This window comes from Amphiura filiformis, chromosome 16 (genome assembly GCF_039555335.1).
Source record: "Amphiura filiformis chromosome 16, Afil_fr2py, whole genome shotgun sequence".
NCBI classification, from domain to species: Eukaryota; Metazoa; Echinodermata; class Ophiuroidea; order Amphilepidida; family Amphiuridae; genus Amphiura; species Amphiura filiformis.
The window spans coordinates 11092108-11107986 of NC_092643.1; the positions used below are offsets into that span (position 1 = coordinate 11092108).

Below are 15879 nucleotides of genomic sequence, written 5' to 3' on the forward strand. Positions count from 1 at the left end.
ATTGATTAATTAATAAATATTTTATTTAATGATTTACCATAATTCCAAACATGTCAAACAATATGTCAAATTAAAGCTAATGAAATGCTTTATAAATTGGTAAGAGCACATTTTGCAAAATGCATTTAGTATTTTAGTTACATGATTCCAAACATTCTATTCCAATTTTTTTGCTACACACGCATAGGAGCTGTACTTTTAGAATCCGGCGTAATCAATAATAATAGTCTTTCACTCCATTGTCAAAGTACTGTGCTCCCTGTAGCATTATAGTGACCAGGTCGCGATATTTTTTTTCTTAGTCTACATTTGCATCACATAATACATTTACATGATATAGGCCTATATGAGGCTGGATTGAGCTGTGTTCAGTTTTATACGGTGGATTTATTGCCATAATTATTACCTCTTACTTAAGGGCTGGGGTATGAGCGTTTGGACAGTATTTATTTTGGGACATTAGAGCACATCAGACATATCGAATTGCATTCTGAATACGAAGAATGTCCTTCTGATATCAAATAATTTTGATTTTTGAAATTAGCAATTTAATACACATTTTATGGCAAATTATTAAAAATTGATATTTTTGATATTTAACAGTACTTACTCGAAGTAAACTTTACAAATCTGATGATTTATACTTAAAGTGTATGTAGGTGGGATGAAAAGCCGACGATCAATTGAAAATTTTGACCTTTACAGTATTGGAGATATGGATTTTTTCCCAAAACACCAAAAAAAAGGTCTTTTTGGGAAAAAAATCCATATCTTCAATATGAAAGGTCAAAATTTTCAATTGACCGTCGGCTTTTCCTCCCAGCTACATACACTTTAAGAATATATCATTAGATTTATATAATTTACTTGAGGACTGTTATATGTCAAAAATTTGAAAAATATTAAATTTTTATAATTTGTCATAAAATTTGTATTATATTGTGATTTTCAAAAATGAAAATTATTTGATATCAGAAAGACATGCCAGATTCAGAATGCAATTCGATAGGTCTGAGGTGCTCTCATGTCCTCAAAAAATACTATCGAACGCAAATAAACGCTAATTCTAGATCCCTTAACAAAAGAAAAACAAATTTATTCCAATTAAAATTCTACCAGGGTTCGAACCCACAACCTTTTATTTAACAGTCGAGATCGAATACCACTACGCTGTGAGTGCTTCTGCCAGAAATGCGTTTGTTCATCATACTTATTGATTACGGAATAAATCGCAAACACACGATATATATATATATTACTTGTCTATTAGTAATAAATACGTATATAATCTCCAATCAATAATGAACCTTGCCTCCGACTTGCGGTTCCTATGCAAATGTTGACTAGTAAATTAATATAGGCGACCAGGTCCTAGAGTGTGATGTTTTTGTAGCAGATGACAGTGCTCATTCAAGCCTGTCAAGGTCAGTTAGTAGCCACTTGCTGAATGGATGGCCATTATCAGCTATCAAAGAGATGCCTTGTGCAGCTGCCAATCACAGTAGAGGTTTGATAACATTTTGTTAAAACCCAAATGTGATATAAGGACAAAGCTGTGCATGTTGGTACTTAATTGTTTGGATTCTTATGTTGAAATTCCCTTGTATTAGTATTTTTATGTGTAGTGTATATTGTTCATAAATTATATAGCTTTTAAATTTTGGGCATTTTTGCTCTGTTGCACTGTACCATTATGGAATTTGAGCAAATCAATTACCGACACAAGCAGGTATACAGTGTATTATTTTATTTTTATTTCGGATCTCAGGAGCACAGCTCACTTGGTAAGGCGTCAGAATTTGGTACACGAGCGCTTGAACTTTAAATCGGAAGGTGGTGAGTTCGAGCCTCATCACGGTCACATTAATTTTATAAACCAAATATTGTTCGAACTTTTCATATTTGTTTTTATTTTATTTTTTATTTTTCTTTGTCTTTTTTTTTCTCTTGTTTTATTTAATGTTTTCTTTATTTTTCTTTGATTCATATTGCCAGGGTAAGGAGTCAAAAATCAAAATTCAGATTTTGTACAATGATATAGTCAGTAATAATCTTTTGATCATTATGACTATCATCATCCGAAGAGCAGTTTCAGACCATTGCTTGGGATTGTTGGGGCAGAGGTTATCTTTTGAATTCTTTCATGACCGCTGAAGCAGAGTCAAACCTGTCAAGGACACTCGGCGTGAATTGAACTGATTTAATTTATATACTGACAGTATATATAAATTAGCTACATGTAGGCCTATTTGAATGGGGCTTCAACTTCGTCGATACTGCCGTTTTCTTGGTTTTTTTGCCATTAAAAAAATGTATAAAAGTAACAATTTGATTTTTTTTTCACTTTAGCTGGGATCACTGAATGGGGCTTTGCAACGCGATATATTCAAAACTTGTATTCACCTACTGTTATAGCATTAATCCGATTATTACACAACTTCGCCAGCGTATTCAAGACATCCAATGCAAATAATCACCTAGATTATGACGTTCATACCTTAAATATGGCGGAGTACTCAAATTCATTCAACAAAAGCATGATTACAAGCTATTGCAATCTACCGCGACAGCTCGTCTCACACACATAACAAATGCACTATAGGATCAAATAGGTTGACGACAACGTTTTATTGAATGCACTGCATTGCGCCATGATTACGGTGAAGGACACCGGTTCAAATCCTTTGTTTGGAGCTAATCAATAATTTCACGCACATCCTCTATTATTGCCCAATTATTGCCCGGGATGATTGCACACTGTAAAAGAGCTATTGTTATAATGTTTGATGAAATCGTGTTTAACTATTTGCTTATTAAAGAAAGGCACAATACAGATAAAGCAGACAGATTTACTACATGTGGTACATGTATATACATATAGGGAATGTGTTCGAGTATTACCTAATTATAATAGGGGCGTATCCAAAAATGAATTCACACCCCTTTCAAATGTCGAGCCAAAGTGCAGGCCCTATGCAAATGAAGACACAAGAAAAGAAAAGAAAAGAAAAGAAAAGAAAAGAAAAGAAAAAGAAAAATGAAAGACAAAATACAAAATATAAGAAAAAAGATACGAAAAGAAAGAGAAATAAATAAAAAGGTAAGACCAAAAAAAAGCAATAAGAATCGAAATTTATTGAGATATAGAGAAAAAATGAGAATGAATTAGAATGAGAAGGTATTATCCCTCCTCCATGAAAGAAAGCCTCCCAAAAGAAAGAAAGAAAGAAAGAAAGAAAGAAAGAAAGAAAGAAAGAAAGAAAGAAAGGAAGGAAGGAAGGAAGGAAGGAAGGAAGGAAGGAAGGAAGGAAGGAAGGAAAGAAAGAAAGAAAGTTAGTTTATTGAATTAAATAATTGAATGAAGTTGAAGAAACTTTATAGTGTTTCCATGCCGCTGAAAGCATGGAGGAAGCTATTGGTATCACGTGATCGCACCTATAGCACTGATGGTGGTGAAGTCTTCGGAGACGAGCTTTGTATTATTTGACCGACGGGTGAAACACATTTTGATGAATTTTAGCTCTTATTGTACCCATTTTAAGATGTTCGAGTCATATTTTGATTTATTCCGACCCATTTTCATCCTTTTCGATCCGTTCCTATCTTATTTCCATCCATTTCCATCCTTTTCCACCCATTTCCATACGTTTCCATACGTTTCGATACGTTACTAAATTTACAACTACCCATTGTTGTTCACGTACTGTAAAACGGACACGGATCTTGAGTAAAATAACAATTTAATAACGTCAATTAAAATTAAGTTAGTCTAATGGTAATAATTACGTTTGTGAATTGTAGAAAGAGTACAAACAAACACCACAATGCAATCATGAATGAATCACGTAGTTCTGTCGTTGTTCATGGGAGTCGCCATTTTTAGCTTGTTTCTGTAATATATAAAAATTCTTCCCTAAAATATATGAATTTGTACTGTCAGATAGAGTTGATAAAATTATTTCTTTGCATCTTTATTTAATTTTAATGAAAAACAACGAGAATGTGCAAACAGAATAAATATTTCAAGTGACAAAATGTTTAATTGTACAACTTTGAGATTTCACTCCTGTCCTTGAAACAATCTAGAAAGAAGGAAAAAGTGAGAGGTCAAAGTTCGTGAAGAGACCAAAACAAAATTTCTGTCTCAAATCTTGTCACGTATTTCTCGCCTAGATTTCAAGCATATCGAAGCAAGGTTTCTGCATGGATTTTGTACCTATAATAAATTAGTTGTTATTTCAAATTTACACTAAAATACGAAAGCTACAGCTCATGAGCTGACACTATTTATCGGTAAGCTTATAATTTTAGTTTTACAGACGCAGCTGAGCTGTCTGGCTGTCGCATATGTGTCGGTCGTATAAAATTGTTGTAAGATAAATAATGGGAAACAGGAGACTTCGCACCCTTTCAATTTCGGACCCGTGCACTTTCGCCCCCTTTCAATTTCGCACCCGTGCACTTTCGCCCCCTTTTTAAACCGCGGGTAATGTGCTGCTGTTGATTGATGATGCACGATCGATCGCTTCAACTCCCGGCGGTACAGTGGGGTGTTGTATGTGTATAGTAGGCCTATTGGTTGACTGTTGAGTGTTGATTGTCTGTGTTTGCAGTGCTGGGTCCAGCGTGTACAAAAGCAAATAGTATGTTGACCCGGGATGTTGATGGACTCTCCGGTTCATTGAATGTAATAGGCCTATATTATTACAATATATTAAATGGGCTTCGACTGAAGATTGGTATTCATTTAGTTTTTGACTTGTTATTTTATTTTACTTAATAGGCCTATTTAATTTAATTTAATTTTTATTTTATTTTAGGCCTATTTATTATTATTATTATTATTATTATTATTATTATTATTATTATTATTATTATTATTATTATTATCTTTATCATTATTATTATTATTATCTTTATTATTATTATTATTATTATCTTTATTATTATTATCTTTATTATTATTATTATTATCATTATTATTATTATTATTATTGTTATTATTAGTATTATTATTATTATTATTATTATTATTATTGTTATATTATTATTAGAATTATGTTACCTTATTAGTTATTATTTATCTATTTATTTGTTTAAATTATTTATGCCTTACAAAATTTATATAGGGCCTAATATTGATATGGCCAAAAATTATAATTTATAATTTTACCCCATCTTTATGTTGCCGAATTGATCTTCTTTGACATGAAACTAATGGAAAAACATATTTGGCAAATTTCTCAAAGACAAATGCGCACATGCAAAACAAACTCCTGTAGCAGCTTTGCGATAATGCTGTGCTGACTTTCGCCACCTTTCTTCACCGCAATTATTAGCTGCCACCTCACGCCGAAAGCGCCCGATGTAACATGGGTTCAATTAATGCAATGGTAGCCTACAAGCCTCACGGTGACTAGGCAGTAGAACGCATTATTCGTCCCAGAACACACCCGTACCGGATCGATTGCTTGACAAGTCCCCGGGACACTCGGCCGCATGACTGTATAAGGTGTGACTCCTTCAACCCATTATTCTTTCTTTTTCTTTTTTTCTTCTTTCTTTCTTTCTTCTTTCTTTCTTTGTTTTTCTTTCTTTCTTCTTTCTTTCTTACACTTAATACACATTAAAGTATTTATTTTGGAATCAACTTAGCTACAAATATTATGAATTGCAACTAAACACAGAAACGCATGCATTAAAACACAGAAATATATCACAAATGAAATTCCGATTTAAACGTGATCTTATATAGTCGTACAAACCCATCCGCCCCACCCCACATACACCCCACACGCACCCCACACATCATATATACACCCCACACATACACCCCTACCCCCCATATACACAAAAATGTGAACACCTGAACACAATCAGCTAAAGATATAGTTGTTATACATCATGTCAAAAACAAGTTAATGCTATACTGAAGATAGATGTAGTTTATCTTTTTACATATCGTAACGTATATGCGGTTTACAATTAAATTAAAACTCATTTTTCTTTTCTCTTATTTATATGTTCACGACTCATTTTGTTTTTTTCTTAATTTCTGCAACTGGCCTGTCAATCACGGACTCGTTATGACAATGCTTTATTAACACCACGGCACATCTTACGCGGTATCTTAATCCGCTAATATGCCGACAATTTTAAGGCGGTATGTTTGAACTCGAAGATGTCAATAATGTAATATAGCATCTATTTCTTAGATAATAAAGATCGTGTAAAGGAGATGAATTTCTTTCTTTATTTTTATTTTCTTTTTCTTTTTTTTTTTCTTTTTTATAGTGCCTTTTTTATTCTTTTTTTTTAATCAAGAAAGCTGCTTTGTCTTTTGAAACCTGTTTTGTTTTTGGATGTTGCTGCACATAATAAACAGTTTTAAACAATTAATTTATTTCTATCAATTAGATTTGTTCAGTTCATCTTAATTTCTTTGGATTTTGTTTTTTCTTTCCTTTTCTTTCTTTCTTTCCTTTCTTTCTTTTTTCGTTTGCATGATCAGGCTATAGGGGTCCGACGCATAAATGACATCTATCTTAAAGGAGTATTTCGTGATCCTAGTAATCATCTTTTTATGACATACATTTTTTAGTTGACATGGTAGATATCCTTGAAAAAATCTTATTCCCAAAATTTCAGTTGATTCCGATTTTGCGTTTGAGAGTTATGCATGACTATGTGTATTACACTGCTCCACAGGCCACTGTTGTAATTTCGTTCTGGTACAGAATGTAATTCAAAATTGACGAAAATTTTTGCTAGACGAATTAATCTGCAAGAATTTTTTTGGACATAAACATTATGGAGCCAGAGGTTTCCAGTGGTATAAAAATCTCAACTTTTTTGAGGGATGATGCTGTGGATCACGAAATGCCCTTTCCTTGCTTTTATTAGTATTATTATGTTTCTTTCTTTATTATATCATGTTTATGTTTCGTTTCTCTATGTCATTCTTTCCTAGATTTTTGCCTATTAGGCCTATATGCGTGTAACATCATATTTCTTCATTGACTTCTAGCAAACACCACAACTCTAAATATATACATCATAATTATTTCTGAAAAAATTGTGCAATCTGATTCTGATTTGTAAATGATTGACAGTTATCATAATTCGCTTTTTTTAAATTTCTGTAACTTGCCTGTCAATCACGGACTAATTATGAAGATTGATTTAAACACCACGGCACACCTTATTACTGAATATTATTATTATTATCATTATTATTATTATTATCATTGTTATTATTTATCATTGTTATTATTCTTCTTATTATTATTATTATCATCATCATATTATTATTATTATATTTATATTATTAAATCAACTTTGTTTATATTGTTATCATTATTATTATTATTATAATTATTATTATTATTATGATTATTATTATTGTTATTAATATTACAATAATTATTAATATTATTATTATCATTATTATTATCATCATCATATTATATTATTAAATTAACTTTGTTTATATGTTTTGTGTTACTCCTCCATTGGATGTTGTGTCATACTTTCATTGTTTTTAATTTTATCCATTGCTTGTTGACAATTGTATCCTTTTGGATCCATCCTTTGGTCGTCAGTTGGAACAAATTGTCCCTGTTTTTATACATATTATAATTAATAATTAAATATAAATTTATTATTATTACTATTTATTATTATTACTATTTTTATCATTGAATTCTAATTATTTCATTATTTTGGGTAAGCCTCCTGCTAAAATATCTGGCCTGTAATATATACTGAGAAAAAAAATCGTTCCTCTATTTTGTTATTTAAAATATCCTTTCTTTCCTTCCTTCCCGGGTTTATCATGACTTAATAAGTGCATGCCCGACGGCCCCACTATAAACATACTACGCCGCACCGCCGGGAGTTCAAGTAATCGATCGTGCATCAATCAACAGCAGCAAAAAGGGGGCGAAAGTGCACGGGTGCGAAATAGAAAGGGGGCGAAATTGAAAGGGTGCGAACCGTCCAGCATTCAAATAATGTATACTAATATATAAATATTTTGCAGTGCAGTATACAGTAAGTAAACCTTTGACGAGAGCGTATTTTAAGCGTACATCGCATAATTTACAGCATTGAAATGCTTGACTCGGCTCGGCAGACTGAGTTTTAAACTCTCAATTGAAATCAAAGCAGTCAAGTTAGCTCAATCGATAAGGCATTCGACTACGGTGCAAGAGGTTGTGGGTTCGAACCCTGGCAGTGCCTATTACGCTCTCATTAAAAATTGAGTTAGCTTGAAATTGAAGCAGCAAAGTCCCTGAATTGTTGTTAAATGGTTTATTGAATGATGTGGGGCCATAGTATAGATAGTGGTCAGCGACAACCTGTAATTAAGTGTAAAGTGTGCTGAGGCTTGTCAGAGCCCCGGAAGCTCCTGGATTTGGGCCTTTTCTAGGCCTTTTGGAAGGCTCCCCAGTCAGGTTTTCCTGAGATACATGTATGTGAGCACTGTTTCATCTTGGCTTGCTACATAATTAAAAAGTTATGTAGTTGCTCCATTTCCGGAAGTTCTGCGCCCGAGCGCAAAACCTCCCAAACTGGAGGTTCTGCGTATACCGTGCGCAGAAACTGTGTTTTTGGAGGTTTTGCGCACGAACGATAGTAAATAATGTTATAATTAATAAACTGTCAGTCACGCCGTGTGCAAAAACTCCAATATTGGAGGATTTGCGCATCAAAACTGATGTTATAATAATCATTTAAACATCAGAAATTTTATTCTTTTTAGTATGTATACGCAAAAACTTCAAAATCGGAGTTTCTGCGGCGATCACAAACCCTCCAATATTGGAGGATTTGCGCATCAAAACTATTGTTATAAATAATAATTATTTAAACAACAGAAATTTTATTCTTTTGTATATGGGCAATTCCACTGCAACTCGTGCTATACCGTAAAATAGGTTAAACTTCGGTCAGCGGGGTAACTTTGGTCGGTCAAATATATTTTTTTAAATGGTCATATTTTTGTACAGCAATATTGTTTTTAGTCATATTTGGTGTCAATTTGTTCAGAAATATATTTGGAAGAAATATTAGTCGCTCATGTCCAATTTCCTCGAAATTTATGAAAAAATCTGGATTTTTGACCAAAAATGAGCATTTTTTTACATTTTTTTCAAAAAAAATAAAAATCGATATTTGTGAGCTAGGATGTGTGCTGAATTAATTTTGCAAGGGGTCAAATGTAATAAAAAACAACAACTTGCCCTTATACAGCGAAGATCAATTTTTTTGATTTTTTTTTCTTCATGGAATGTATGCTCTGACCAAAGTTTCCCCAAATGCGGGGTAACTTTGGTCAGGCTATTTTGAACCCCTAGGGCACCCTTACAAAATTATTAGAAAATCTTTTTCAACTTCAAGGTGTAGAAGGGAATCCTATTGTCAAAAAAAGAGATAATTAGCAATATAATTGGTTTTGTTTGGAAGCAGTGGTTTAAAAACTCTGAAAAGTGCCCAAAGTTACCCCATTTTACGGTACTTTTGGGCGTCCTTTTACATACTTTGTGCTCCAGCTTTTAAACTCATTTGATTGGAATCTTTATTTTTTGTATTTTAATACCCGACATTCAAGGCTAGATACTCATAGTATTGCTAGTTGAGGATATCAACTTTTGTACGTATGGGACAGCTGTAAAAAACCGGTAACTCATGCTACATTGTACGAGCAGAGGACATGCTTAAAAATCACTCGTTTTTATTTTGATGGTGTTCTAAAACAAAACACACTAAAGCTTTATTGATTATATTAGGTTTGTTTTGGTATACCTTAAAAAGTTTTGCCCCTCATAGTTTTACATTGACTGGCAAAAAATCGTGCTACAGTTTGTCCGGCCATATACAAAATGGTATTGTTCATCTAAATGTCAGAGTTTTTTGACGTGATACAAAGTGACCTTTTGGAATGCATATTGAAATCATTAATGGAGTATGACATGAACACAAATTATCACTTTGCATATTAAAAACACTAACATTTTTTTTATAAGTCAACCATGAATGATCCTAGCATTTAGCTCTAGGTCCAGGGACACTCCATAATTTTTCATTGCTCACCGAAAATCAATTTTCATTGCTCAACGAAAATCTACAAAAATCAAGCTTTTGTGCACTTTTGAGGGTTCATAAACCCTCATATATATTTGCAGGATTTATATTATGTTGCTTACATGTATTTTGTGTTTTGCTTTGCCAAATATGGATCCTTTAATGTTCATTCTATTTTCATTTGTTTGTACAGGAAGATAACATGTAGACAACTCCCAGCAACATGAACAGAATTCACGCAAAGAGAGCAATCCCACAATTTCTCTCGCATTCCTGGTCTAAATCAGCCCGGTCACCGTTGGGCTGCCATGGGCCAAAGTGTTTGTATTCAACTGAGGGTGGTGATGCAGATCAGGGAGTGTCACTACCTAAAGAAGCTAGGGTGGTGATTTGTGGAGGTGGAATTGCAGGACTGTCTGCAGCTTATCATCTAGCTAAATTAGGATGGAGAGATGTGTTGTTAGTTGAGCAAGGAAGGTAAATAAAGTGTTTTAGAATTGGCTTGGATACATCAAAGCAAACCACAAAAATATTTGAATTTTGTAGCTGGCACTTGTTCATGTAGTTTTCATACATGTATTTCAACAGTAGGGTTTGCTCTTATCACCAGGCATATAGGATATTACCAGTACATTGTAGAAACCTGTATAGAAAGGGCTCTTTCACCAGGGTTCCCACAGTCCTTGAAAATCCTTGAATTTGGAAACACCTTTTCAAGGCACAAGGTCCTTGAAAGTCCTTGAAAATTGGAATTTTTCCTAAAGTATAATTTTGACAAAATTGGGGGAGTGGAGAGGAGCTGTCACATTCGTTAAAAAAGTATGTGCCGCATGGTGAGCCGCATCATGATTTTTGTGTTGTGGTCCTTGAAAGACCTTGAAAGGCCTTGAGAAGTCCTTGAATTTTAAAGGCTTCAAGGTACGGTAACCCTGTTTCACATGTATACTGGTATCTCAGCACAGGAGAGCCAGGAATATTACCACTTAGCACATTTAGAAGAGCAGAGATTCCCTGTATATGCAAGCAATAAATTGGATACATGATCACCTAGGATTTGCCCATGCCATGAACAAAAGAATTCCTGGCACCTCCTGTTGGTATTTCAGAAAGGGCACAATCTTAGATTCTTGACATGGGACTCATGAATTAGAGGGTATTCCTGGCACCTTTACATGTTTTGGCATTTTGTAAACTCCCTAACACCCAACATTTTTACAAACATTTTTGAGGAGTTCAAAATGGTACCTCTACTTTTAACAAGTGCATATGAATTATTTGGCAGATGTCTTGTAAGGTATTACAAATCTTATAATTATTGATTAGGTACAGGTACTTTTACAGAAAATGATATAGCAAAGCGACCAAAAAAGAACAATCAAAGACCTTTCAGCTGAGTTGCTTGAAATAGTATATTTTCTGCACAGGCCTGTTTATATCTTATACTATAATTGACCGTCAAATGACTTCCTAATTTTGTTCACTCTCTCACCTTCATCTGTTTGTTTTCTTCATCACAGATTAACCTGTGGAACCACATGGCATTCTGTGGGCCTAGTGGGGTTAATGAGAAAGCACAAGCTGCTGACTGAAATGTGTCTACGCAGTGCGCATCTCTATCAAACACTACCAGAGGAAACAGGTGTAAATACAGGTAAATGGTAGACCACACCTATCTCATTACTGGAGCCAATCCTCACCATTGTACCCCAATCAGCTCATAAAGGTTTTGCGAAGTTGAAGAAATATAAAAAGTCTTATTTATTTTTCTGTGATTTTCTTGGATTTATTGTTCCTGAATATAGTCAAAGCTCAGAGGTTCCATGGCTTTGTCCTCTGGCCAACAGCAGGCCCTGCAGATGCTTTGTGCTCCAAATATGTTCTCCACCATCTCCACCCTTCATCAAAAGGAACGTGAGATCTTGCTCAAACAGTTGAAGAGCTAAAGCTATCTAGACGCTGGTCCGTCCTCACTTAGAATAATGCTCAACACTGTATATGGAAATCCTCTGATCTTGGAGTTTTCCTATTCTGGTGGCAAAGGTCACTTCCAAACATAAAGGGTATTCCTGATAATGAGAGTACCTACACTACAAAATTAATTTACATCAGCCTTGAATTATGGAAAGGGATGGGATATTCTAAAGTGTATCAGATTCTCTCCCCTTGATTGTAGATACAGTTTGTTACCTGCATAGCACCTGTTATCACCAAGTTAACTTGTCTAATGGGATGTTATTTTCTTATGTTTTGCAGGATACAAGCGATCTGGTAGTGTGGCTGTAGCAAGAAGTAAAGATAGAATGACAGAATGCAGAATTAGAATAGCTAGATCAGAGTAAGTCACAGTACATATGTAACCTGCTACCATGAAATCAGCGTAAAGTCGCAAGGTGTTAGTCACTCCAAATGCCCTGGCTACTGCGTTGGTGTTCACTCACCTGTTAAAGCCACTAAGTATGTCTCTATGTCCTTTGTGAATGGGGGTACAATGGGCCATTCACAAAGGATAATACTACTTGTAAAGGTGGTGGCAAACAAAGAACATCAACTTAGTCAGACCAAATATCTCGAAACTACCAACTCAACAAAATTAGTATAAAGTAGCGGCGACTTTACGCTGATTTCGTGGTAGCAGGTCACATATTTACCCTGACCAACACTTACATAAGAAGGTTAATTGACTATAGTCCTGAATAATAATGGGATTGGGAATGAAAAAGAAAAGGTTTGTTTATTATCTTCTGCTTTAGGAAGATATCAAAACAGTTAATGCCCCATATTAACATTTTTGGTTCATTCTCACACTTAAAGTAAGCTCTTTTTAGAGTAATTTTAATGTGTTTAAGCTATTTGATGAAATGGGAAAACTATGCTCAGGGAAAAAAGTTCATATTGGCATCTGCAAGGGCAGCTAGGTAATTCTGCTAAGGCCTGCTAATGTATACCAAGACAATCACATTGCTAAAGAGAATACATGCAAAGTTACACATTTTGAGGGGCACCAAGGAAAAGGCATGGAGCACCCAGTGCAATTGCCTCTGGTTATTTTTCCCTTGCATGCTTGGATATTAATGCTATAGACAAAAGAGTGTAGTTAGTGATAATATTTTAGCTTATGTGCATGATTTTGAATGCTTCCACTTGTGTCAAGTCAGCAAATTTAGTGACTGTTATAATTTGTAAGAAAACATGTGTTTTTTTGTTTTCTGCTTTTTTCTTCTAAAAATTGATTGGATATAGAATTTTAACTGTTATAATAACCAGTTGGATTGGTCATTATATTATTGCACTATGTTTGAGCTGTGTTTTATGCAGTAAAACAGAATAATGGGGTATTTTTTATTCAAAACAATTAGCACTGTATTTTGTTGACATCAGGAGTAGTTCCATTAACCCTAATGGCTATAAATCTTACAGCACCAAGCCACTGCACAATCATGCATCACAGGAGATGCAATGAGGCAATCGCTCTAAGTCAACTCATATATACGCATGGATTCACTGGCCGTGTCAGCGAAAAACCTGTGGCTACCAGTCACCAATCGAGTGCTTAGCACATGAGGAGTCTCGGTTCAAATCTTGATAGAACCTAACAACTTCTTTGTGAATCTTCTCTCTTTATTCCTTCCTTTCCATTCGAGCACAGTTGTTTGATGGGATCATTTATTAGTTTTTCAAACAAAACATCATGCACAACCAAATTTTAGGCTTAAACAGCTAAATGTGCTATCATGCTAATGTATACAGATGCTTTTGAGTCATTCTCAACTTTAATTTCCCCTTTTTTACAAAATTATTCACTTTTACAGCATTTTTAAAAGCTTTTTCGGATATAAAATGTATCATTTAATTACAAAATTGGTGGCGCTATTTAGTAACTAGAAATTACTCTTTCAAGCTTTTAATGCAAATAATTCCTTTTATTATTTGATAAAATATTTTTAAAAATTACCTTGTTGCTTGTTTCACCTATTCCAGCTGTTTTAATGGCAGTATTAATCACTTACCTTCAAGTTACCTTTTGCCAATAAAGAAATATGATTTAGGATAAATAGTGCCATCTATAGTTCGCATTTTGTTGATAAAGAAGCCAATTCTATATACATCAAACAACCGTGATTCTACTTGTGAAAAGGCACAATGGGTGTTAGGGTTAATTATAATGTCATAAACTAACCCTTTGAATACATATTGTGTAAGAACTTTATCCATTTTTGTCTTTTCAGAGCATTAGGCTATGAAATGGAATTAGTAGGTCCGTCAGATATAGAACAACTCATTCCATGGATACGAGTGGATGATCTAGAGGGCGGTATTCTGATACCAGGTGATGGATCAACAAATCCTACTGACACATGCATGGCACTAGCTAAAGGGGCTAGAGATAATGGTATGTGTATCAAAAGGCCTATAATAGTTGCTATTTAATACCAATTTTAAAAGGACAGGGATGTGATTTTTCCTCGGATTAGAGGAATTCCTCCTTTTTGAGTTTTTCTTCTCTGTACAAAAGTATAGGAGATTCATTAATTTTCCTTCTTTTTGGTGCTTTTCCACTTTTTTGATTGAACCTCTGTCTCATGCCTGAAAGGAGTTGTTTTGAAAGTGTGGTAGATCTTTCATGTAAAAAGGTTTGTAAGTTTGAATGGTAAAAAAAGATCTTTCATGTCAAAAGGTTTGTAAGTTTGAATGGTAAAAACCTAGATATCAAGTTTACATACATTCGGAATGAATCATACACCCAATAATGAATAGGCCTTAGCAAAACCCATTGTGGAGTTACAATTTGTGAAGATAGGTTCTTGTAACTTTACAACAATTTGATTTCAATGGGTCAAACATTTGTAAAATTACCCCCTTGGTCACACAGTTTGTCATCACATGATGGCACTGCAAAGGGAAGAAAGAAACACATTTGAGGCTTTATCAAAAATATTGAATATTCCATGCTCATCTGGGTCTCTAAATAACTTCAGTGGCGTGCGCATTCAGGGGATATTAGGGGGAAAACGCTAAAACCGCACCTTACACACCTAAATCAGACTCCATTCGGGGGAACTGAACAACTTTGCCCCCCACTTTCAATGTGCTGCGCACGCCACTGAATAACTTCACTAATATGTGTCACCAAATTGAATCCTACTTTTGAAGTTGAGTTGCAATGTTCAAGATGGGATTATAAAGTGCAATATAGAATGCTTATTGTTGGAAAAAAGTTACTTGCACCCCACTTTGAAAGGTGCATCTCAACAAGGAAATTTTGGAGTGCAAGCTGCGATGCAATACGGCTTAATTCAAGATCTGTGCTCATCATTATAGATGAAACACTAAATTGATATATAATCATGAGTGTACCTCTTGATTTGTGTAATTTCAGGTGTTACCATCGTAGAGAAAACTGAAGTACTAGAAATACTAACCAAGAATGGACGTGTTAGTAGTGTACGGACTGACAAGGGCGATGTGCAATGTGAATACTTTGTTAATGCAGCTGGAATGGTAAGAGCTCAACAGTTTCTGTCTGTTATAACCACAAGAATTAAGACTTTTAGGTACAATCCTGGTTTACCCTGCGCACCTTGTGTTTTCAATACAATTCTGGCTTGCCCTGCGTACCCTATTTTTTAGGGTTAGGGTTATATTTGTGCGCAGGGTATACCAGAATTATTCTGACTTTTCTTTATTCATTCATCTTTGACCAAAGAATTAAATTTGAGAGAATAAAGAATCCATTTTTGCTGTGTATTCGCTGCTGTAGGCCGACGTCACTTCCTGCCGAGGTCACAACTACTT

General features: G+C 34.4%; 1 protein-coding gene across 1 annotated transcript in view; it reads left to right on the top strand.

Annotated features, from left to right (window-relative positions):
• Window positions 1–4101: 4101 nt before the first annotated feature.
• Window positions 4102–15879, top strand: part of LOC140135561 (pyruvate dehydrogenase phosphatase regulatory subunit, mitochondrial-like) — a 72960-nt gene continuing 61182 nt past the window's right edge. Inside the window, exons 1-6 of the mRNA XM_072157101.1 lie at window positions 4102–4293; window positions 10280–10563; window positions 11604–11737; window positions 12340–12421; window positions 14313–14476; window positions 15464–15585. Of these exons, the coding sequence (XP_072013202.1) occupies window positions 10310–10563; window positions 11604–11737; window positions 12340–12421; window positions 14313–14476; window positions 15464–15585 (756 nt within the window). The 5' untranslated portion in view covers window positions 4102–4293; window positions 10280–10309. The remainder of the gene's footprint in view (window positions 4294–10279; window positions 10564–11603; window positions 11738–12339; window positions 12422–14312; window positions 14477–15463; window positions 15586–15879) is intronic.